This window comes from Aulonocara sp. 'chitande type north' Nkhata Bay, linkage group LG9 (genome assembly GCF_057382095.1).
Source record: "Aulonocara sp. 'chitande type north' Nkhata Bay isolate Kocher_YH1m ecotype deep benthic linkage group LG9, A_spYH_male_GT1.1, whole genome shotgun sequence".
Taxonomy (NCBI): domain Eukaryota; kingdom Metazoa; phylum Chordata; class Actinopteri; order Cichliformes; family Cichlidae; genus Aulonocara; species Aulonocara sp. 'chitande type north' Nkhata Bay.
Window position 1 is genome coordinate 21,294,905 of NC_141352.1, and position 25,834 is coordinate 21,320,738.

At 42.0% G+C, this 25,834-nt stretch overlaps 1 protein-coding gene across 6 annotated transcripts in view; it reads right to left on the bottom strand.

Moving 5' to 3' along the window:
- The window catches only part of cacnb2a (calcium channel, voltage-dependent, beta 2a), a 79,678-nt gene extending 53,844 nt beyond the window's left edge, over window positions 1–25,834 (bottom strand). Inside the window, exons 1-2 of one of the 6 annotated variants that reach the window (XM_086306464.1) lie at window positions 25,358–25,834; window positions 23,846–23,938 (exon numbers count right to left, since the gene is read on the bottom strand). In XM_086306464.1, coding sequence (XP_086162590.1) covers window positions 23,846–23,938; window positions 25,358–25,441 — 177 coding nt within the window. In that variant the 5' untranslated portion in view covers window positions 25,442–25,834. Of the gene's footprint in view, window positions 1–526; window positions 560–4,426; window positions 4,777–12,948; window positions 13,754–23,845; window positions 23,939–25,191; window positions 25,259–25,357 lie in introns of those variants that run through there. The other 5 variants (XM_086306469.1, XM_086306466.1, XM_086306470.1 and 2 more) reach the window with 5 other exon arrangements.

Genomic DNA, 25,834 nt, shown 5'->3' on the forward strand with positions numbered 1-25,834 from the left:
ACAAAAGCTTTAGCGACACTGCCATATATATAAAATAACACAGGGTAAATGGTCCTGCACTATAAAAGAAAGAGTCTGCCACAAAGCATTTAGCTGTTTGACTCTTTCACTGGACCAGCTGGAGTTCTCTTCACATGTGAAGAGAAAGATGACCCTGCAGCTTGCCTTTCACCTGCAGCATCAGTGGCTTTATACAAGACACAGTCCCACAACAACCCATGATTAAAAACGAAGCTTCACTTAATGTATATTGCATGGAATTCCAGCAGTATAGGCCCATGATAACAGACCTCACAGACAGGATATACAGTACGGCAGACTGTCGACGTCATCACAAACAAACCTGGAAGCAGCAAGCACTACAAACAGAAAAAACACTAGCAATAAAAAAAAGCTTTGAGAAAAACAATCCAGTGCTACAACTAATAGTACAAGCTCTGAAGAGAGAAGTAAGCTGCTGATTACACAGAAACAAGAACAGGTTCAAGAACAGGTTGTATGTAATTTTCTTTTTTTTCCTTTTTACCTTTGGCTTCTTAGACATGCTCGTTCTCCCACAATGCCCGGGACACCTGTGTCGCCTCTCCGCTCCACAGCGACTGTAATGAATTATGCAAATCCCCTGGTTTTTGTTCAGAGTACCATGACCCAGGGGTGCAAGCAGCTGACGCCTGGCATAAAAAAAAAAGCCAACCTCTCTGCTTCAGTCAAAAGGGATAACACTGACTGCTGTGCTTCCTGGGGAGTTGCTCTTAAATGCAACCGGTGTCACTGCTGAGGTGATATCTAGGAGAGGAAATGAGATGAGCATACTTGAGAGCTCTTCCAACAGCAAGTGTTATCCCTCATGTGTAGTGAAGCTAGCTGGAGTCTCTCTAAGGCAGATCAAACCCACACAGTGACCCGGGCATGAGTGGACGGACACACACGGTGGAGTGTTTAACCTCTGCGGTGTCATGGTTAGCTCTGAAGTGTTTTTCTTTCCCAGACCGGGCATTAAGCTTTAATTTGATAGCATGACATCTGTTGCATGGTCCACTAAACTTTGCTATAAAAGGCAGACTAAAAACACACCCACTGCACACAAAGCATACCTTAAAACCCCAGAAACACTGTATCAGCTGTTAGAGGTGACAGGAGTCTGTGATGCTGTGCGTCTCGGCTGCAGAGGCAGAGCTTACCGCTGTAGTAAAAACATGTGACCTCCCGCAGCTGTACATTCGTTGCCAGACAGACAGTCAGGCAGTAACAGCACCATCTGGAGTCCTAATCCGCCTGACACTGCCCACCCCTGTGATTATGAATGTGGCCCTCAAAGTCATTAGGCTTATTGCATAGACAAGGAGATACTTGGGATGAGTGCACTGCAGAGGTGCTGCAACTGCATCAGGCAGGTCAAGAGTTTTTGAATAAAATTAATACCAAATTGATGTATGTGTAAGCAGTTTTGCTATATTGTCAGTTGAATTATGGGTGTGGAGAGGGAAAAAAGGCAAAGCCAGCTTTTAGTTCATGTGGCAAAGTTGTTGTCCTTCTGGCTGCAGGGCCATCGTTCTGTCTGTTGATCCAGCACTTGGGCAACAGCTGGTGGCTAGATTTAGGCTGTAAATCATTTTTAACCACTTTATGTTTACTCATATTACAATTTCCACTATAATGAAAAACAACCAACAGCCCTGACTAGGATCACAGTAATATACTCCTGTTCCTGTGACAACTTAGCTAATAACACAAAGGAAGCAGACCTTATACTTTGGTGTGTTTGCAATAGTCTTAATTAATGTTGTAACTTTAAACATTTTTCCTTCTACACAGAAAATGTCTTATCTTCAATTTCTTTCTTTTTTTTTGCCTGTCCTGTTTTGCTCTTTTGCCATCAGAAAGATGCCCAACGGATTTACTTTACCAAATGGACCATCCCAGCCTTGCCGCATTGGTCTATTTGATTCACCTTTTATTGTTTATTTTATTTGAACCTGCTAAATACGGGACAGACTTGACTGGGGAAAAGAAAGAGGAGAAAGAAAGAGGGAAAGAAAAACAGCGGGGAAGAGGGACGAGGATAAAGGGCAAAAAACAAAAACCAACAACATAGGCAGACAAAAAATACACATATCAATCACCTGGATCACCTGTTGAGAAAGAAAAAAGAAAAAACAAGCAGAAGAAAAAAAAAAGAGCAACATAATAAACAACATCACGATGATATATGGGAATATAACAGTAAATACTAAATATTAAACATTATTGTGCAGCACGTAAGATCGACAGTGCACAGTGTGCTTTCAGGTAGGAGCCAAAAAGGGTGTAGTTTGTGTGTGTGAGCACCCGTGTGTACACCTGTGAGCGTGAGCATGCTTGTATTTAAAAGGTTCCTTCATGTAATGATCTGCTAGAGGGTGTGGGGGGCCACAGCCCCGTCCTCCAGGGCATGAAGCAGGTATGGAGGAGATCAAAACTTCAGACATCCAGAGGCCCCCAGAACACAAGAGACCAAGGAAGACCAACAGAGGGGCAGCCGCGCCACTGTCCCAGAAAGAGCTTATCTTCAATTTCTTGTCATGAGCTCAGATTGCTGATATTTTTTCTGATGTCGGCATTGGATAAAAATGTAACCTGACATGAAAACAAATGGATGAAACTCCATTTAATATTTTTATGATTGTCTGGTTTTGACGTCATCTTTTGTACCACTGTCAGATTAAACTATGCACTTAAATGCAGGAACTCTTAAATTCTTGTACCCGACTTCCATGAAATGTGGTGAAATAATTAATTGTCAAAAGATAAAGCACTTTTCATTTGCAAGAGTTTTTCTTTGCTAACTACAAGCCCAATACAGAAATCACACATTCTTTCTTTTGTCTACACACACACACAAACCCATAGTTAGCTCAACTGAGGTAGGACACAATTAATGTTTATAGCCTGTCAAACTTCCACCAACATGAGCCTCTTATTACAGATATGGATGGTGGGAAGCTCTGCAGAACAAAAATAGTTCCTACTGGCCATGTTTCTTGTTGTTGTTTTTAAACTAACTGTGTCTTGATTTCTTGAAAGACACTGCAATTCAATTATATGTAAGAGAGGTAACCAATTTAAGAGCAGATATTTTCAAAACTGGACGATTTATACCAAAATTATGTAGATAGAAACAGCTAACAGCACTACTGCCAAGTGGAAAAATATGTAAACTGGATTTTAGGGTGAACTATCCCTTTGATATCATCAGCCATAAAAACACAAACTAAACAAAGACAATGCTTAAGTGCATGTCTTTTCTCCTTACTAGCCTCTTTACTAGTTCAGCAGACTTTAAAGTGTTTTAAAGTAATCAACTTTCCAGCTCTGTTTGTGTAGAAGAAATCAGGCTCAGTCAGAGTGAGGACAGAGAGCTGGGCTGTAGAAAGCAGCAGCATGACATATTTGCCATATGGGTAGGTTGAGGGAAAGTAGAGCAGCGTTTCCCTCCGGAGGAAAACACATAAGCACATTTCGATTCATGCACATGTGCACATGTACGATATACTGGACAGAAATGCAAAACATTCACAGGGTAAAACATGAACGCTTGTTTAGGACAGCTCAACATATGGTGTATAAGGAGAAATAAGCCCCGGGCTCCTTGCACTATTATGGTGTCACTTGCACCTGACTTACAAGAACTTCAGCAGCAAGAGGGATCATAAAATGTGTAAAAGGAGGCTGTGTGAGTTTCTGGCAGGTCGTATGTCTGCAGAATGAGAAAGAGAAAAATGTCCACAGACAGAAAGAAAGTAGATTTGATAGTAAACATACCTCCGTCCCCAACTCTCTCCTCCCTGCCCCACCCCCGTTTTCCCAAGTAGCTGATTTCATCCTCGCAAAGCCACTCTCATTCTAATCTGCCCTGATCCGTCTGCACTGGCAAAGACTCAGATATCAAACTCACACACATTAGAAAAAACAAACAAACTATGACATCTTAACAAAAGGTGCCAGTTTATCTGCTGTTTTATTTAAAAAAAAAAAAAAAACAAGAACAATGCACCTTTCATGGAGAGTTCAACTTGAACTGCCATCAACTAGAAATTCAACCCATCAACATCTGGCGTACTTCCTGGCAGAGGCAGAGTTGGCAGACTGATAACCAGATTTCATAAAGTGGGTATGTAGTAGCTTGTAGTTATATAATACCTAAATCTCTAAGCCTCAGTTTGGAATAGCCACTGAGTACAGCAGCATAAAAAAAATCAATGAAAACACACTGTAATAGCCTCTGCATAATCTGTTAAACCACAAAATCATATCAATAGTGATGCAAAATGTAACATTGCTTTCAGATGTTTTGCAAATGCCACAGAATACAGAGTAAAAACACACATGAACGAGCACTTCAAGAGAAGAGGAGCACACTCACTCTACAGGAGCACACCTCACTTACCCATGAGACATTTTTATTCTTGGTTTGTTTGATCATGGCAACGAGAGGAAGGCCAGTAACGTGGCGAGAGGACCCCCCTCCTCAGCAGATTTTAGCCCCGCAGCCTGTTGCGTGGGGAGGTCTGTGCGGGATCAGGGGTGATGGCCGGGGGCACGTCGCGCTCAGCCATTGGTCATCATGTGCCCTGCAAACCCGCGAGCCCGAAACGCTTGCTCTGACTGAATCCAGCATCTGTCAGCGGATCAGAGCACGCCACGCGCAGAGTTTTCAAGTTTTTTTTTTCAGGCTACGTTACAAAACTAGAAAAGTCCAGAAATATCCAGCAAAACTCAAAAGTGTTTTCCTCCTCACAGCACACAGTGACCTGATGGACTGATTATGTATTTGAGCAGAGTATGAATATGAAACATCCCAGCAGGTTTAACCCCGCCCTGCTGAGCCACAGCACGCGCCCAATCAGATCTTTGTGGCCAGCTCCCCAGGGTGAGCTTATAGAAGTATTAGGATGAACATACTGAGTCTTTGGAGGAGAGCCCTGACTGGCAGGTCACTGGCATGTACAGATATCAGGCAGGAAATAAGCGGGAGCACTGGAGCAAAACTTAAAGTGACTGACCTCATCTTCATCTGCTGTAGGTACCTCTCCTTTTATTATCGTGCTTTTATTTGTTTCATCCCTGCTCTTTGCCACCTACCTAGAGCCAGTCTCCTTCCTTGCTCTCTAGCATCCTCCATCTCTCCCTCAATCTCTGGAGTACATCTTCTCACCCAGCTGGCACCTGTTGTCATGGTACCACTTTGCTAAGAGATAAATAGCATGACAGACAGTAAGAAAATGCTCGGTGACTCTCCATTTAATCTCTTAAGTAAGTGGCTCCACTGCTCTCTGATCAAGCCTCTAAATGCTGACTTTTGTAGCTTCCTCTGCAAAATCTCACCAACATCTCCTCTCCACACTTCTTGCAGTCTGTTTGTTCAAGTTGATCCGGACTACTCATAAAAGATCAGTGAAGAGTTCTGAGGCTGTAAGTGCTGATTTGAGTGGCTGCATTTGGGTGAAATTGAGCCACAGAGCAGCGGCGGATCTCTGGATCAGCAGTGGCAGAAAAGTCTACAGACCGCACATAAACAAGCAGAACACCTAGTGTTTGAAAAGGAATTTAAAAAGGTGCCAAAACAGCTTGCAGCTTTTATAAGGGAAGGGTGTTGTGTGAGTCTTTTATTAACAGTCTTCAAAATTTATCTGAGATGTGCTCTTTCTTCAGTTATAGCTTGATGGAAACTTTTAATTTTTTTTTACTTGATTTCTCTGCCACAATCTTTTGTGGCTAAAAAGAAACCCTGTTACCTGCGAGAGGTTGTAGCTGAAGGATACTTGGCAAACAAACACGTCAGTAAACTTTCCTTTGATTGACAGAGCAATTAATTGACTAATCATAGCAGCTCTATACATGAACACTTCACGTAATATCTGAGGCCATCTTTTTAAATTTTTACTTCTACTATCTTGTTACTTTAATGTGGAAAATCTTGGCTACCGGTGAGACCAGCTCATTAAAATAATCAATGCAAACCACAAAATTACAAACATATAGTGAAAACTCTTGCTTTACTCGGCTCCTGGTCCATTTTTAACATCTGCCACTCTAATTAACTGTCTCTAGTATCCATATGGGCCAGCAGCCCTCCTCTGGTGCACAAGGTTGTCTGCATCTCTCTCCTGTTAATTGGCCTCAAAGAACATCTGCTCCTGTTTTAAGTGATGCTCAGTTTGGCCTGGGTGCCCTTTCTATCAGAGGTGCCAATTTAATGGGTGTGAGCTGAGCAAACGACTCTGCTAGCACTCTTGTGTCAGCACGATGTGCATGATTTCATAATATCTGTGGGATGTTAGTAGAAGAAAATTACATAAAGTACAGTCATCACAAGGTATGTTAGAAGCAAACTGAAAAGTAAAGATAAGAGATTAAGTGAAGGCAGTGGGGGAAATATATCTGATCCCCTGCTGAATTTGTAAAATTGCTCACTTCCAAAGAAATGAACACTCATTTTTATGGTAGTTTTATTTTAATGCAGAAAGAAAGAATATCCAGAAAAACACATTACATAAGGAGTAAAAGTCATTTTTCTTGGCATTGATTGAAATAAGTATTTGATCCGATACAGTTTAGCCATAAATTTGGCTCCTGCCTATTGACAGCCAATCAGTTACAGACTCCTGACCTGAAGTGTCTAAGGCCCACCTGTCCACAGAGTTAGTTTGTTCCATTTCAGCCTCTTCACCACCATTAGTGAGACCAAAGAGCTGTCAGAGGACGTCAGGGACTAAATTATAGACAGAGGAGCTTGTTGATTATCTGAAGTCAACTTGGACTACACTGGTAACACACTATGCACTTAAATATACTGCAGTGCCTGCAAAGTCCTCACATTTACAGGTCTCTTTTAAGTTTGGCAATGAACACTAAATTATTTCATATGCATTCATCTCAATTGGTTAGAAAGCAGCAAACAGGCAAAGAAGTTGTGTTTCTGAGACTCTCAGAAACCATATTTCAAAACTTTCCCAGTATAATTTCGACACTTTATCATAATGAGGTTAAGTTTTATACGCACTGATTGCCAGGCTCTTACTGGAGGTATTGGCATGAAATTTGGTACAGGTCTTCCTGCTTTCCTCAGGATTTTCCCCACAACTTTTTTATGTGGCCTTTTTACAAGCCAGAACCACAGATCTTATAGTCATGCAGTATTTGTCTGCATGCAGTTCTTAAAATATCACAGTGACTTGAATAAGGCAAGCAGACAAACAAGCCCAGTTTGCAGTTTGATGGCCTCATGCTGGATGCATGCTTTGCTGTCCTTTCCTTGTTGGCTCTGTCTTTCAGTTCTTCCAGGAAACTGATCCGTGGAGCTGAACAGAGGAATCAAACCTGAAAACAGTGTGCAGCATTTTGCTACATCCTAGTTGATCGATGCCCTACACACAGTGAATAAGCTGCATGAGTTTCCTGATGCAACACACCTGAATGGGCTGAGCTCAGGAGAATATAAAGCAGACCTTAACCTGGTTGGCTGACTGACAGCCCCGTTTATTCTTTGATCTTTTATATTCACACTCATTCATCACTGACACTACAAAGGTACTGACCCGTTGACAGATATGCCCTATTGTATTGTTTCTTAATTTCTCTAATTACACATTTGGCGTCATCTAAGACCCTAGTTGGCCTCCCTCTCGTCACATACTTTTGAGCCAGGTTGTGACAGTAATGATTTATTGTAGACATATTAGGAAGATTAATGAGGAATCAGTACATTTTGTAGGATGGGAGAAGCATCTCCTTACCCATGACCTCACTATTTCCAGACCACTGAGAGTTTTAAAACTCAGACTGCCAGCCGTAACTTAAACGGGGTCAATGCGCACTGTGTCACTGACATCAGTGTTTCCGGGCTGGAGCTATACTCTTCATAGGCTTCCACAGATAGTGTATAGATCACACTTTCCAGTCCAGCTGTGATGTAAACACAGTAAAAAAAAAAATCCACCTAAATCCAAGACATTCTTCAGAGCCTCTGTGGCCAATTAACGGCTCAGTTCCTGGACATTTCCATATTCTCTGGATAAGTGAAAAAACGCATAATTGCTGCCAAGGAAACCCTGCTCCAATTTAGTCTGCGCTGGCTCGGGACTCCTATCTGGGCGTCCATCCCGGTGCCTGGAAAACTGGGAATTCCAGGTCACCCTTTTGTTATGGGAGCTCGGCTCACTCACCACAAGAACACACAAACTCAATTGTTTCTGGGAAAAAAATATCTTTGTCTGAGAATATTCCAGTATTTTCTCATTCTCTGTCTGGTTTCTTTAGTCCACCTAACAGCTCAAAGTTTTTACTTACCTGCTACATAGCTACATCTCTTGAATAAGCCAAGACAAAATGTTAAAAACATGGCTACTCCTGAAATTTATGATCCCTGATGTTTCCTCTTTTCCCACCGTGAGGTCCATGTTTGTTTTCTTTTAAATCTCTCAAGGACTATTTTATGAACGGCAGACAAGTCCCAGCAGGATGAATTTTCATTACCATTTTGTTATTTACGTCCAAACATCTGTCTTATGACAGTATAATGTATCACATGACAACCACGTCAGCCATTTGTGTTTTGTGCCCAAATCAAATAATAACATGATGGTACTAATATGGCCATTTAAGTCATTAAGTATCAAAAACTTAAAAAGGATCAGCACCTCCAAACCTCCAAATCTGAGGCCATGGTTCTCAGCCGGAAAAGGGTGGAGTGCCCACTCCGGGTCGGGGATGAGTTCCTGCCCCAAGTGGAGGAGTTCAAGTATCTCAGGGTCTTGTTCGCGAGTGATGGGAGAAGGGAGCCGGAGATCGACAGACGGATTGGGGCTGCAGCTGCAGTAATGCGGACGCTGCACCGGTCCGTCGTGGTGAAGAGGGAGCTGAGTGTAAAAGCGAAGCTCTCAATTTACCGGTCGATCTACGTCCCTACCCTCACCTATGGCCACGAGCTGTGGGTAGTGACCGAAAGAACGAGATCGCGGATACAAGCGGCAGAAATGAGCTTCCTCCGAAGGGTGGCTGGCCTCTCCCTTAGAGATAGGGTGAGAAGTTCGGCCATCCGGGAGGGGCTCAGAGTAGAGCAGCTGCTGCTCCACATCGAAAGGAGCCAGCTGAGGTGGTTCGGGCATCTGACAAGGATGCCCCCTGGGCGCCTCCTGGGTGAGGTGTTCCAGGCATGTCCCACCGGGAGGAGGCCCCGGGGCAGACCCAGGACACGCTGGAGAGATTATATCTCTCGGCTGGCCTGGGAACGCCTTGGTATTCCCCCGGATAAGCTGGAGGAGGTGGCTGGGGAGAGGGAGGTCTGGGCCTCTTTGCTTAGGCTGCTGCCCCCGCGACCCGGCCCCGGATAAAGCGGATGAAGATGGATGGATGGATGGAGTATCAAAAACCACACCACATTAGCAGTGTTTCTGTTAACTTGGTACCATGCTAAAGTTAGCAGGTAGCTCACAGCACTGCTGCATAGCCTCAGAGAGCTGTCAATAACAATTAGGTCAGTGTCCACTGTGTATATTTTGTGTCCAGGCACAAAACAGCCTCTATGTCATCTGACATGTGGTCACTTCTTACTATAGCATCAGACAAAGGCACGTTTAAACAGTCTAGTTGTGAGTTGTATCACCCCTCTGCTAGCATACCTTGCCTCCTTATACATTCACATAATCCATCAAATGGTCTTCCAGATGGATGTTGCATCCAGGTCGAAAAACGCACAAGTGTCTTAAACCTGCATTCTTTATAAATTACACCAGGGGGCGACTTGACAGCTTCCTTTCTTCCTCTCTCCGTTACCTCAGCAAAGACTTTTCTGATGACCTTATGTGCTCAATTGCTAGTTTTAAATCTTGTCAAGTAGAACATGAAGTCCTTTTTGTAAATTATGGTAATTTTAAGATTTCACAAAGGAGGATAATTCAAGACATGCTAACCGGCTAATAACTTGTTAATCCAAAATCATTAGCCAGTAAGTAGGCAGTTTCAGATCAAGCACTTGGTTGTCACATCTGGTGTCAAAACACAGAGGTGGTCATAAAGGCTATGCCCATCTTTTATGTTATCTGTTATACTGTCAGATTATCTGTCCTGATACAGTAGGTAGTTTTGTTTTTTCTCCACATGAAAAAGTGATCTGTTTTCTCTTTGTTATCCTGATGGCTGGGGAGTGAGTAGATACAAACTAAGATACAGCAAATTCATTGATAACTTTTTTTGGCAGATGAATAATGCATTAATATTCCCACCAAATCCCGATCTCGAAACACACCTGGATGCGCCTCACGATACACTGACTATAGAAAAGAAACTGTGCTACGTTGTTTCACATGTACCTTTAAAGAGTTTATCAGCATTTCTACTGCAGGAAAAGAACTCAGGTTGGTTTCCTCAGATGTCACTAGCTACTGGTGCTGCATCATGCAAGCAAGAAGGCCTAGAAAACAAAAGGTGGAATGGAGTAGGCCCTGCTGTCTTCAATTAACTGAGTTTCCGTGAGGAGTGTCTGAGGCTGGCTATTCATTCTGTCAGACGGAGTCCCATCCGGCCAGGTCTCCGTGCTCCACATTCCATCGAGAGCAGAATTGTGTTCCGCCCCATTTCAGACGTAAAACGGCGGTTTGGTGCTCCATATTGGAAACATGTGAGAGGAGTGTCATAAAGTTCAGCGCTGCACCGCCCTCTGCCAAAAACTCTACTCATTATATTAATTTCCCCATGCTTACTTTGTGCACAGTCATTAAACACAAACACATGCTGCCAGTGATACTCCACCACAGCGAATGGTTTGTTTTCATGCAAACACCTCACACATGGGGCTTAGATGCTCCGGTGTGGCGTTTCCACAGCTGGTCCTACACTAATCCACTCATCAGTTAAATTAAAGCTTACTCAGTTGTACAGTAAATGTTGATCCAGCCTACTGCAGCGCATGTCACACAAAACCAGACTGCGTAACCAAACTAGAGCAATGTGCACAGGAGCACACTGGCATTTTTTCCTTCTCTATAATATCTGCGATAACGTTGTTGTTCCAGTTCAGAAGCATTTCAAGACAGACAATAATAATCATAATGGGCCCAAATGCCTTGGACCCTTTTCAAAGAGCTCTCTGAATGAGAGAAGGCTGCTTCTGGCTGAATTTAGAAGACACAACTGGTGTATTACTTGCTGCTCAAAGTATCACATAATGAATTATGAACCCATGAGTTCTTTTTTGGAACAACTGGGTGATACTAATTTATTTATGTACTCATGAAGATTTCCTTTAGAGCACTGATACAGGTTTCTCTTTTCTTTTGGACATTTTAAATTAAGCACAAATTTAAAGTAAAAAAATATTTTTAAATATTCTACTGAAACATGTTTTTGTTGTCTCCGTTTAAGTCAAGTCTGTAACATTTAGTGTACTATTATTATATATTTCACCGCCACAATCTTACACCTGCTCTGGCAGCCCGTGTTCACATGAAACTTCAGGTTTACTTTCATGCTAAATTGGGATAAAACAAACAATTATGTAATTGTGTATAATTTTTTTCCAATAAATGTATTACTCATTGTCTAAAAAGTGTAAACCTTGCCTGCCCAACATTTGGAAACCCACATATGAAGTTTACTTTCACATGACACAAAGAAGCAAATCTTCAAAAATGCCATTTTTGATTAACACATGGGTATAGTTGACTGTTGCTGTCTGAAGATTGAATATTTACTCTTGTAAAAAAAAAATCAAGGATGACTTCACACTGCCGTTAAGACTTTTATGTGCTTAGATGTCACAGTTTTCGTCATTCTGACGTTTTTTTTCTGTGCTCAGGACATTTTGTCCCAGAGGCGAACAAGTTACCATCTCAGATCTGTGGATGACTTCATAACTCATTTTAGATAATTATATAAAAAAGTCTACCTCATGAAAACTTTATCTTTGGGCTTTAATAGCGGTGAGGCATTTTCTCTCTGTGCATAAAAGACAGATCTGCATGTACAGTATGTATTTGAGTGGAAGACTCAAAAGTGAAATGTGGCCATCTAGTGGCAAAATGCAATGCTTGTCTTTTTCTGCAGTACTGGGGAATTGTGGAAGAGGGAAAACATGATTCATTTTTACATTGCTCTATTGACGAACACTGGAGGCTGCAAAAAGCAGAAGACATTCCCTTTCTTTGTGCTGTACATAAAGGAGTGCACAAAAACCCACTGAGGCTGACTGACAAAATTAAGAATGCACAGGACAGTAGAGAAATAAATGCATGTGTCATCAAATTTTCCATCTCGGAGTCATAGCTATTAGAAGAAAAACACCCACATTTTCCTCTCACTGCATTTCATTAAGCTGAACAGCCACAGTAGACTCGTTGTAATGAGCTTCTGATTGCAGACACTAGCACATAAAAGACGCAAGAAATAAACAAGCAAAACCCAATAAAGTCAAACTGTCAACAGAGCATGTGCCTGCATTGTGAACCCACAGCATTCAAAAACATTACCACCTCACAGCTCTCTCTCCAAACCCTGGAATAAATATGGAATAAAACATTTATCATGTCTGGCAGCATGCAGAGTGAAAACAGAGCTCTGCAGAAAACTGTCAGGTCAGTTCAGGCAACTGAAATATTTCAGTTAAATCCTGCAGCACTCAGGATTGTTTCTGGATAGAGATCTACAGCAGCAGACAACAGTGATCAACATCGAGGGAAAAAGCTGGCAGGCATCCACTGACTCTTCAGACTGGTGCTTTCAAGCAGCGTTGACATTTTCAGTAAAGTTGTGCATGCATGGAAACACCTGCCAAATAACCTCTGAATTATTCATCCTGAAACAATTAGTCTTTGCACATATGCTGGCAACTGTAGGCTTCATCGCCTCTCATTCTCTCACTATCACATGTAGTCTATCCTGTGTGATAAATCAGCATCAAAGCCACAAACTCACATATGGAAGCTCTGCTCTCCGGCGATGGCCCAGACCACAGCACGGCATGAAGGGGACCAGGGAGGGGAGGAACTGACGGCCGTCTCACAGACTCCCTGTCAGGCAGCAGCATCTACTCAGCCTCGGTCCATGCCTTCAGACTTGGCCCACAGGGTTGTGGACCACCAAAAGGTGCAAAGCAGATAACGAGGACAGCAGGGATCCTTGATGGAAGAGTTAGCAGAGGGCTGTCGTATCCACACCTGCCCCCTACTTCTGTCCACCCCTCCTCACGTGTGCACCTTATCTGCCCCCTTACTCAGAAACTCTGGAGATTCAAAAGTCCGATTCAAATACTCCTTGCTCTTCTTCCTCCTCTTCTACCCATCTCCAGACTGTTGCAGCAGAGTGTCCATCTGAGTTTACCCCACCCCAAAATCTGTGCACGCTCTGGCAGAGCCTCTGTGCTGCCAAATCCTCTGCAGCGCTGCTGTGCTGTGGCAGAGACGTACAGTTGCAGGCTGGCACACTGGTTCAGCTGCTAGTGGATTTAGACCCACTCATTACCACGCGTAAGTTCCTTCTTGGCACAGGGAGGAGGTGGAGTTCTGAGTGTCCTTTACTGACCGCTGTCCCTTGCTTCCTAATAGACGACACATCCTCTATATTCCCTGCCCCTCCTTCATTCATCCAGGGTTCAGTTGGCTTTTAAAAGCTTGACACACACACTGTGGCTATCTTGACTTTTTATGCTCCACTCCTTTTCTTTATTTCTTCTTATGCCATGACTCAGTCCTCATTTGCACTGGATTACCCTTCTTACTTTCTCTGTGTGAGGACAGGCACTGAGACAGCTACTGGTTGCTGAAGAGACTGCACTGTGCTTTTAATGTAACAGAAACAGTGTGTGTCTCATGCTGCGAGCGGAGGAACAGCACAACGCTGCCTGTGGTGCAGGGGGAAGTCACTCGCACAGTTCAGTCATGCTGGAGTGCTTTGTGTGACTGCAGAGCTGGTGTGTTTGTTTCTTTCCCCTCCCGTCTCATCTCACACCTCCTCTCCACTATTATCCTTTCCCACTGTGTTCAGGTGATTGAGTCCAGAAGGACATCCGGCCTCACTACTCCATCACAAATGCTGTGTCAGCCATAAATGCACATACCCGCTTCATGCCACAGGACAACTGTGGTAGAGAGGGGTGGGTCACGGGTAATATTCAATTATACAGCATGACTGTGGATGTGCTTTTGCATCTCTACTTGCAAAGCCAGCTGGATACATAGATTTTAACTTTGAACCTTTCCAGCAGTGATTTCAATTAAATCATCAAAGTAATGTATTTTGAAAATGGTGTAGCAAATATAGTTTTATGAGCACTGACAGCAAAGATTCCCTGAAAATACAGATTTACAACTGGAGCTAATAAAGCCAATAAAAGCAACACTAATTTCAGCCAAAATACATAATTTCATTTTATTTTAAACGGGAAGCCTTTGCTTTTGCATCAGCAGATTATTAAAAAGTGAGGAGCCAAACAGATTCTAAAACAAATGAGCTTTTCTTTCGTGCTAATAATAAAGGACAGCACTGAGCACATGTATAAACCGAGCTTAAGCATCCCTCCCCCATTGTCACCTACCTTCAACTTTTTTAGTTTGCTCCATTCTTATATTGTGCAGAGCTGATTCTGATGTTGAAGACATCATCACTTACTCTCAGGCTGAGGTGGGACAGGCTGCAGTTTGTCAGTAGAATAACAACATGATTTCTGCTGTCACAAAGTGCTGCGTCAAGATAAAAACAAACCCAGTTTTCTGTCTCCATGAATCACAAGTGATTTTCCAGGCGCCTACTACTTACGAAAATAAAAATATCAAGCATTAGGTCAAGTATCATAATTTATTCTCCAACACATTGGCTTTAACTGAGGTTTTAAAAGATTTACCTAAAGACAGATGGGGTATTTCAGGGCTAAAATGAGAGCCAGGTCAATTTTTTTTTTTTTTGCTGAAATTTTATTGATGAGAAATGTAAAAAAGCAAATGCACGTCAACATAACAAGTTTTAATTTTGGGATATTTGAGGGAGAGTTTTAGATCCTAAAGAAAGTGCATGTTAATGCGAGGAATTTTTTAATGAAATAATCGCTTCAACGTCTTCTGTAATACGCTCACAAACATGGAGAATTAAATGAAAATGTCAGTAATCTCAGATCTGCATGCTTAGTAAGACTTTAATTATCTTGCCTCACTCTGTTTTTTTTAATTCAGCCAATTTTGTGCAGTGTGAACAAACAAAACACATTATAATATTAAAGCTGCAAGCAGCGTTATGAGGGCCCTCGCACCCCCGGCACGTCGAGCCACTGCCAACACCTCAAACCGGCACGTCCGATGTGATGTCACATTGATGGATTTCATGCTTTTAATCACCAGCTAACATTTCATCTTATTCAACCAGGATTATAGTCATGCCACTAGGTGGCGCTCTAACCATTATTGACAAATAGCATAACAAACATTTCCAAGCTCGAGTCTCATCACACCTGCGACCTTTGGGAGAGATTGGACATTGTGTTTTTTAGTGACAGCAGATTACTGCTTTTTGCGAGTGATTGAAACTCTACGTGCCGCCATGACCACTCCGTTTCCCTGAACGGAAAAAGCTTCGCAATTTAACATCACAAAGGTCTTTAGATTCTACACACTGAAGAATGCTTCAATATGATGAAATCCCTTGGAGGAGTTCGTCAAAGTATGAGGCCTGAAAAGGGGGGAAAATGTCATCAAAATTACACATTAATTTTAAAATGGCTGACTTCCTGTTGGATTTGGGATATTGCTCCAAGAGACTTTTTTGTACATCTTGATATCTTACACAAGCTTACCAAGTGTCAGACTCATAGATGAAACACAGAGCAGGGGCTGATGTTTTGAAATATTGTAGGGGGCGCTGTGGAGCCATTTTGCGCTATTCAAGGAAAATGGTTACATAACAACAATGCCTTCATCCATTTGGAGGTGTGTGCCAAATTTCAAGCCTCTATAAACTTTCCAAGCCCCTCAAAAGCCACTTCATCTTTCATGATGAACCGCGTTGCCACCAGGGTGCGCCGTTCAGTTTAAAGTCACAATTTTTGCACTGAAGCATCACGAGGGACTGATGGTGATATTCACCGCTTTTGAGGTGGCCACGATCAACCTGTGAAAATCAGTACAACAAAGTTAAAGCCATGACATTTCCTGTTGCCACTAGGTGGCGCTGTCCGTATTTCCGACAATGGGCACATCAATCTGTTCAGGGCGGGTCTGACATCATGCCTGTAAAGTCTGGTACTGATCAGACTGGATTTCATTGAGTTATACTAATTTGTTTCTTCATGGCGTGACATCAAAGTTCGCCATGCTGCTGGGGTCACACCCTTTCGCAAAAACTCACAGTTTTCACTGTAACCCAAGACCAACTCCTTAAGGCTTTCCTGGAGAAATTTGAGGCTGCAGATGTCACCCATCACTATACTGTACCCCAAAGTGTAAAACATGACATTTCCTGTTCCCACTAGGTGGCGCTGTCCTTGATGTCAAATATGGCAGTTGAAATATGTTCAGGGGTGGAGCCTTATCATATGTGTTCACTTTGGTCAAGGTCAGAAAATGTATGACAAAATGAGAGGCAATAAGATTTTCATGGCGAGTCATCGAAATTCGCCATGGCGCCACGGCCTCATAGTATTGTGAAAACTCAAAAGCTCCGCAATTTAACATGGCACAAGGGTGTAGTTGACACTGTCCAAATTTGAAGTTTATAGGACCAAATCCCAAGGAGGAGTTCGTTAAAGTACAAGGCATGGAAACGGTAAAATCAGAGCCAAAATGTCACCTTCAATCCAAAATGGCGGACTTCCTGTTGGGTTTGCGTCAATGGGCCCACAGACTTTTTTGTTCGTCTTGGCATGATACACATGTGTGCCAAATTTCATACATGTAGCTCAAACCGTGTGGTCGTAGGGCTGCATTTAACAAGGCATAGGTGGCACTCTAGAGCCATTTCCCAGTGCTCATATGTAAAACCATTAAAATACAAAATTTTTCACCAAACCTGGCATGTGTGCAAAATTTCATGAGGTTTTGAGCATGTTTAGGCCCTCAAAAAGGCCCTTGTTTGGGGTGAATAATAATAATAAGAAACGGAGCAGATACAATAGGGCCTTCGCACTCTCGGTGCTCGGGCCCTAATAAACAGAGCAATTACAATAGGGCCTTCGCACTCTCAGTGCTCGGGCCCTAATAATCAGTGAGCATTCAGTCAACAGGGGCTTTTTCTAAACTGTTCAGTAATCTGTTTTCATGAATATCCTCTCTTTCTTATTTTCTCTTTCCCCTCAAACCCCAACTAGACAGAGCCGATGTCTGGCCCTCTCTGAGCCTAGCTCTGCCAGAGGTTTGCTTCCTGTTTAATTACTTTTTCTTTCCCACGGTCACAAAGTGCTTGCTCACAGGGCGTTATCTGAGGTGGGGATTTTACCCTACAATATACAGCACCTTGAGAGGACCTTTGTGTATTTGTGCCATAATCTATGTCTATTAGTGTTATATTAAAACGTTATTAGAAAGAGTATTTCTCTACACAATAACCCTGCACCCTGGACTGATGCTGTGTGGCCTGTTGTGAAACTTTGTGCTCATCAGTGATAATATACACGTATCTATTCATCTCCTCAAGTCTGACAACATAAACCTGCCGTGATCTTTTATTATCGTTGAAGCCTTTTTAGTTTACTGCCAATATTTCACAGGCTGACATGTGTCTGCGGTGATGGAAAGGCACAATTATAAACACAGAGCTGTGCACCTTACAGTGAGAGGGGAATCATGTCTATCAGTTAGCCTGTCAGAGGCTGTCACCCTTCAATGGTAATAATCGCTCAGCTGCTGATGTCATGGATAATACTGCAGGGAAACAGGTCTCCACATTGAAGTACTCCCAGTTTAATTTGGGTTCATTACAGCCTTTCTGGATACATCTTCGCAGTCATACCTGAGGTACTTTACCCAAGAATCTGCACCAGTTTCTGCTTTTACATGAGTTAACATGCACACACTGTTAGGTACTAGGAACTCACTGTGATCATGAAAGTAATGTAACAGTGAGAGATGTGTCTATTCTTCCCCCCGGATCTGCATCACTATGCAGAAGACAGTTTCAATCAATCATAGGGGCAGTAAGAGCAAGCTTTCAAGGCATAAGAAGGAGCTAATTAAATGAATCCATCTTATGATTAAAGCACAAAAAAAGAGAATGGACACTTGTGTTTTACACCACAACTTTGAGGATGGATTTTGCACTCTCATGAATTTCAGTCATGTCCTGCAGTCTCCAGTCGTTGAAACATGATCAGCAAAACTTTTTATCTTTCTCTCTCTCATCCGTGATTCATCTAATACAGTACCTGCTATTTAGATAGATATTATTTGAGTGGAGGATGATGATCACTCGTAATAACTGGGCTGTGACCTTGGCCACTAGGTGGTTAATGGATCAGCTCACTGCCAAATTAATTTATCAGCAGGACTGAGGAGTGGGAGGATGCATGGAGGATTCAGGTCAACTGTGAAAGCAGGGCATGCTTTGATGTAGTGATAACAATGTGCGCCTTTCTCTTTGTTCCTTCGCTTGTCACTTATTAAAAAAACAACAGACTGAACAATAAATTCCACATTTGTGGCTTCAGTGTCAGTATTATTAGATAAAAATCATACTGTTACATCACTTACAGTTTTGCAACCATATTTGGCTATCCATGTATTTCCACTCAGTTAAATAACCCCAATAACAGTGTTTGTCCACTAGATGGCAGTCTGGCACTGCTGCAACAGCCGACTGAGCAGCAGTAGTGCTTTACGGTTGCTTTTTTTGTACAGTATTTTACTCTGGCCAACATTACTGCAGTCTGAAGCCAGACATTACATACTGTTCTCCAGAAATATTTACTACTGGAAAAATCTTGACATTTGTTGCTTAAAGTTCAGAAAAGGTCTGCAGGGTTAATGCTACAATTGATCTTTGAGATTTCCAATGGTAGTCACTCCATACCACCAGTGCATATGTAACATATCCATGGCATGAAAACAGACGGGCTGTCAGATTTGATCAGAACCATAACGAGCTCTTTGCGTCATTCCTTTTCTCCACTGACTAAAATAATAATAAAGGGAACGATGAGAAGGAAAATGGTTGCAATCACTGAGTGAATGGGAATGGGTTTTTATGTGTTCACCACATGCATTCACGCAGACTTTCATCTGCAAATCCATCTCTACAGACAGAGCAGGTCAAACTGTACCAATATACTGTGGAAAGTTACGGGAGTGGGAGACATCATAGAGAGGTGAAAGAGCCAGAAGGAGGCGGACAACACAGAGGGGAAGTGGGAAGCTTGGTGCAACCATTTACATAAACATAACAAGTGTGGGAAGCAGCAGTAGGTTAATTATGACATAATGCTCTGTGAGTTGTGCAAATCACAGTCTCAACTACTAAACACTGAATCTCATTTTTCACTGTATATCATTTCAGCACCTCACCCGGCGCACGCAAATTATCCTCCCCTGAGCAGGTGCTCCTTATATTGAATCTATTCTTCAATTTTTAACTGTCTGCTTTCTCTAATATTGAATTTCTATTGAAAACAAATGACATAAAGACTGAATATCTTATTTTAATTGGCAACTAACAAGAGTGGAGCCAAGAGGTTATATCCAGTAAACATTTTTCTACCACACTCACATTTGAAGCAGGAAGTCAAAAATCCAGAGTTGAAATTTTCAGCTGCTCATGTCAGATTTACCCAGTCAGTATTAGCCCCACCATCCCCAACTTCACAATCCAACATGGCAGCAGTGCTTTTAAACAGCAGTAGAACATAAATTAGCCAAACAGAGAAGACTGAACAAGTCAGCAGAGAAGCACCTTATACCTGCATTCTCTTTAAAGGCCAACAGGGGGCAACAGCTCTGTAAAAACATTTCCTCTCCTATAAGCATATGGGAAAACGGCTCTGAGATTTGACCTCTAAACTCTTTGCTGACTAGTTTATATGATCAGTTGCTTGTTTTGGGCCATGCTGAATAAAAATTAAGTCTATTTTGTACATTTTAAAAATAGAGGATATGCTCATGAGCTAACAGCTTGAGTTTGATCAGTTGATAGCCAAGGAGAATACGATATCGCCACAATGACGATGGTGAAAACACTTCAAAATGGGTCTTTGCAAACCAGTGGGTGATTTCACAGTGTAGATTAAAGTGTAAAGTGTAAATATCCTATGAACTTTATCAACAATTAAAACATTTTTAATATGTATGAGTCCTTGCGTTGTACTGCTAGATAGATGGCAGTGATTTACCATACTGAGAGGAAAAATAATGCAATGTAAATTTCTGTGCTACCTTGGTGTAAATTTGTGGTGTCAGCCTATAAAAATGATGTAGCTCAGACAGTGGCAAGAAAGCTTTGTGTGTTGCACTTGCAGGTTTGTTCTTCATTATGATGGACACAGGTGGGTTGGCAGTTCAGATCTCATTGCCTTAAAAGTTCTACATTTATGACTGTATTCTCGAAAACGATGTGCCTATCAGCATGATGTAAGGCAGATTTGTCATCTGATTACACTCCAGTCAACTCAGTGGAGTCAATAAAGTCAAAGGAATTAAAAGAAACCTATATCTATAATCATTTCATATCTTTACCCAAGAGGCAAAGGGCAGACTGACACCCTGAGTTGAAACTCATCTGACAGTTTTCCTGGCTTGTTTGAAAAAGAGTAATGTTTTTGTAAAACCTGAAATAACCTGCGAGAAGTATCCTCGCAAGGTCTGTGTCTTTTTGTTTTATTCACTAACTGGGCCAAGCTTTTATAGACTCACTTTTAAGCCATCCCTCTGCTAGTATTTAATCCTGTTGTTTGTTCTGCATTTTGTTTCTCACCCTCTCTAAAGTACTTTGTTAACTCTGTTTTTAGAGAAGTGCTATATAAAGAAAGTTTATTATTATTCAGGGTCACGGAGGACTGGCTGATTTCCCAGGATGCATTAAGCAAAAGCAGACACTCTAAACACAGTGCCAGTTTACAAATGGACGATCACTCACAGTGGACACTTACGCCAGTTGTAAGTTTAGAAATGACTACATTCAATTCTCTATTGTCAAGAGGCTCGCAAATTCATGATGTCGAAGCTGGCTCTTTATTATACCTGCTTAGTCATTCACAAACACACAATCAGTCAGCTTAGCACATAAGCCCAGAAGTCCCTGGATTCATATTCATCCATGTAAAACTCCCAGACTCCAGCGCCGGTGAAGTCTTGGCTAGTTGTCTGACAACTTCTCAGAGAGAAAAAAATTGTCATACACATGACCTTTCTCTAAAATATTTTTTTACAGATTTTACATGTTGTGTTGTTATTTATACTTTTGCTAATCTAAGTTTACCAGCTACTATTTCCACTCAGTTACATCTACCTTTTCTTTGAGTCTCACCACATATATTTTCTAAAAATAAGGAGCTGATCCCTAAAATAACTCCGAGGTGGACAAACATGTATCAGCTTTCATCAACTTGATGCTGAACCATCTGTTTTTCTATCTCGGGCTGACGTAAATGTCTGGGCAGTTAAAGGAACTCTATGCAGGGCGCCCAAGTGCACTGTATGATCCTGATCTCAACACTGTTTATTCGAAGTTTTGACCCCTCGACATGTGCAGAAAAAGATGGGACAAAGCAAACAAAACAATCTGCACTCAGTGACGCATGTTTGCTTACACAGCAGCCCACCTTCACATGAATAAAAATAAACCGTCTACCTGATGGTGGTAAAGTTTGCTAACAAATCTATGACAGTTCTGCCCTTCTTCCTTCTCAATGGAGAGCTGAGCTCCACAAACACCGACCTCGCTACTCCCACGGCTGAGCGGTCTGGTCTTGCCTGAGCCTCCATCCTTCCCAGCCTCCTCCACACTTCCCCCTCCCAGGCATCAGACCATGACCGCAGAGAATGTCTCTCATCCTTTCTCTACTCAAACTACTCCCCATCTGCCCTCTGCCCTCTCTATCTGTAAGAGCATGAGTAATTCTGTCATTTAGGAGTGTTTGCATGGAGTTACTGCGAGACTGTATTGATGCTCGGAGCTGCGTTGGCTTGATCACACCGTGACCCTGGTGAGATGTTCTTAAGACGCCCACATGTATAAAAGGATTATGAAGCACAAAAACAACAGGTTAAACAGGAGGGTGAGAGGCAGAAAATATACAAGAGATCATGTAATTTATTGAGGAGACAGTCACTTATTTGACACCCTTACATGCTTTTATACATTCATTACAGCAACAGTTACTCTACAAGTTCCACCTCAAAAACCTGATATAATAAAAATGATTAGATCTGCTATGTTTTTGAATAGAACTGACAACTAGATTATCAGGTAAACCAGTTAAGGGAGATCTTTATACTCTTAGTTCTGTGCTCTAACATGTGCGGGCAAATCATGTCTGAGGCTTATTCAGTAAAGGACAGAGTAATTTTATTTTAAATATAGGATGGTTCAGCACCTCAGACGGGCACTGGATTGTTATGTTTCCCGCCGAGAGATGGTTTCCAAATCCTAAATCCAGTTGTGCATGTTTAAATAATAACAGTGAAGACAACATCAAATGACAGGCTGATTAAAAGGCACTGAGATCATGAGTGTGAGTGGTGGTGTGAGTATAGCTACTTAGAGAGTACACTCTCATACATCTGTAAGTATGACTGAGCATGAGGCAAAGAGAAATAAGGTCAGAACAAAATGCTGTCATGAAAACATAACTGAATAACAGTATTTACACTGTTATCTAAACAGAGGTGAAGTTACTGGAAGGTCTGCTATTTCTGGGGGCCTCTTGCAGCAAATATCTCAAAGAAGATATTTTTGCTCTGCATGAAAGAGACTGTCTGACTCCCAAAAAGCATAATTCCTCTGCTCCACACCATCTCTTTTCTGTCTCTCACTCAAATGTCCTCTCATTTCCCTAACATGACGATGCAGACTGACAGTCGTTCGCAGCAAAGCTAACCGATGACTCTGACTGAAGGGGAACTCCTCATTTGGGGGAGAAGACTGTGGGAATGGACATTAGCTCCCAAGGGTGGTGGAAGAAAAAAAAAAAATCAGGGAATTTCTCCCTGAGCAGCTTCGGTTGAGCTGCAGCGCCTCATTGAGAACTTCTCTGTGGCTGTGAGATGAAGTAGACAGCAGCCTAGGAGGTGCAATTTTGATCTGACCTCCTCCAGCTTCCCGTCGCTCTGCTGCTGCCGTGCCAAAGACGAGGCGATCTGTGCCTCCTCCAAAAAAGGCAGAAACATTTAAGCAGGAGTGTTCATCCTTAACTCAGCCCATACTGTCCCTTTGCAGGTCTGCTCAACAAAGACCAGACTCGCTGAGTGTGTACCTCACAGGGTCTGCTTTATAACAGGTCACAGTGTCGCTGTGCACTCAGTGCACAGAAGATGCATATCAGATGAGAGGCTTCCATTTAACATACTGTACCCAGCAGTGTTTACAGAGGGCTTTCATCGCAATGCACATCTTATTGCTGATGGATGATGATGACTGAGCCTGAGCTCTTACACCAGTTTGCATTTACTGTCAGGCATTTATACAAACACACAAGTGTTAGATTCCAACGGGAAGTAACTGCAGCCAGGAACTTGAATTATACTTCATGGTACTCTTTTATCGTGGTCAGCTACATCTTTGTTGTACCTTTTCAAAGACAAAACTATTTTGGTTTTAGGCTTTAGGCACCAACAGATAGTTTAGAGATGACAAAAATAAGACACCGATAGGCGAGATCAGCAAAAATTCAAATCACCACCCTTACCTGGCGAACAAGGCTGTTGGTTGTTGTGTCGGACGAGGTGCTTCCATCTGAGCCTTTAAAGCGACCTTTTCTCCGAGCTCCTTTGCTTTGAGACTTGAGACAACAAAAAAAGACAGGATAAAACTGTTTATGAGGAATCTTAAAATCTTAAATCTTAAAAGAATATACACAAGACCATGCAAACTAATACATTTTCCCCATAACAGATTTTAAGTTCATGTGCAAAAATGCATTCAGCAGAAAATAATATGAGACTCATAAGTCATTAATGTTTAGCAACAAATGCAGCAACTGTAGTTAGATCAATTTCATTATCAATATGTTTTCTCTATGAAAACTCCAAGTACAGGGTGAGATCTCAAAAAAGGTTGTTTCTGACAAAGATTATCTGTGATTATGAAAGCCAATAGAGCAATTTTAAGTTATCTGAGTGACCAGTTCTGCTTCCAACATTACAGCCTCCGTCTTCACTGATGAATTTCATTGCGTAGTTGAGTGGAGTTGGTGAGTCATTTCCAGCATAAAATAATTTTTTATACCAAAGCATTCAGTCAGTATTATAGCCAGTGTCAGCCAAGCACTGACTTCCACTGTTTCTTACTTATTACAGATTTGAGTGTTTTCACTTAAGGTCTAATGTTATGACGTGTTTCAGGAGGTTAGGTAGTCGTGTAGGTAGACAGCTTATTTTTCAAAAGTGGCATCCTGGAAAAGTAATGCACGAAATGCAAGAAATTCATTTCAAATCTGCTTTTTTTTGTCCCCCTCAGTCGAGACCCCTCGACAAATACCCCAGGACCAAACAGAGATATCACTATACGTGTTAAATAAACTCACTTTACTCCACAGAGCAATTATATAATTATATATAATTTATTATCATTTTTTCATTATTTTACCTGCAGAAATACACAAAACCCGTTTTAACATGTTTTAGACATTACAATGTTTTTTCTTTGAGACTTTACACTAGCTTTAAACTTAAATGCCGCTTACCTGCCACTAAAACAGCCAAAACACCCGCTAAAGCACCTAGTACTTAGTTACTTTCGTTTACACAGCAGTACTTTGAACAGAGTTCTTTTTGCATTACACTCGTAAATATGTAATTTCTACCACTGGCTTTACAATTGAAATACTTCCGGAAATATGAGTTAATTTGACGAGCGGCCTGGCTAGCTTACTTCAAAACGTCGTGATATTAAACTAATACGACATGTCAAACTATTTTCAGTCCCTGAACGTGAATATCCAAATATCAAACCTGACCCACAAATAAGTAAAAACAAACCAAAACAAAAAACAAATTAACAAAAAATAAAGATTCGCCCTCGCGACTTACGAACCTCAATCAAAACTTTAATGAGGGCACCTGCGCTCATCAGCACGCGCAAAGGAAGCGGACAGGTTGAGAGCAGGTGAGCTGTTTGACGTCTCTCAGCGTGCAGTGCCAAGGTTTAAAGTGTCAGTTTAACAGGAACTGTCAGCTTTAATTAAAATGAATTAACTCACTTGTAACATGGGATGTTCCAGAGCGTCCATGTGTTTGTCCGGAGGTGTTTCTGCTCTGTTGGTTGGGCTAATGTTGACGACCATCACACCATTTGAAAAACGCGGATATTCGGTAAAACCTCTCGGGTTGTACAGATGCTCCAGCTGTGCCCGAGACAAAAGCGCATTTTTACATAGTAGTGTTGAAGAGTTTAATGCTGCTCTTCAAGTTTGAGTCGAGTTAAAGGAGGAGCTTGTGCGAAAAATGGCTGTAGTTTTTCGCGAGTTCAAGATGATGGTGATGATGTGAGTCGTCGGATATTATAGCCTTCAGCATCACAAAGCCCCCTCATCAGTTCGCTCCTTCCTACACTAGCTGAGAGAGCGCTCCTGCTCCGTGAGCCCTCATCCAACGCCAACACCTCTCTGCCTCCTCACAGCGCAAAGGGATGAAAATGAATAGAAGCATCCAAACAGATAGTCGGCATGAACACGACT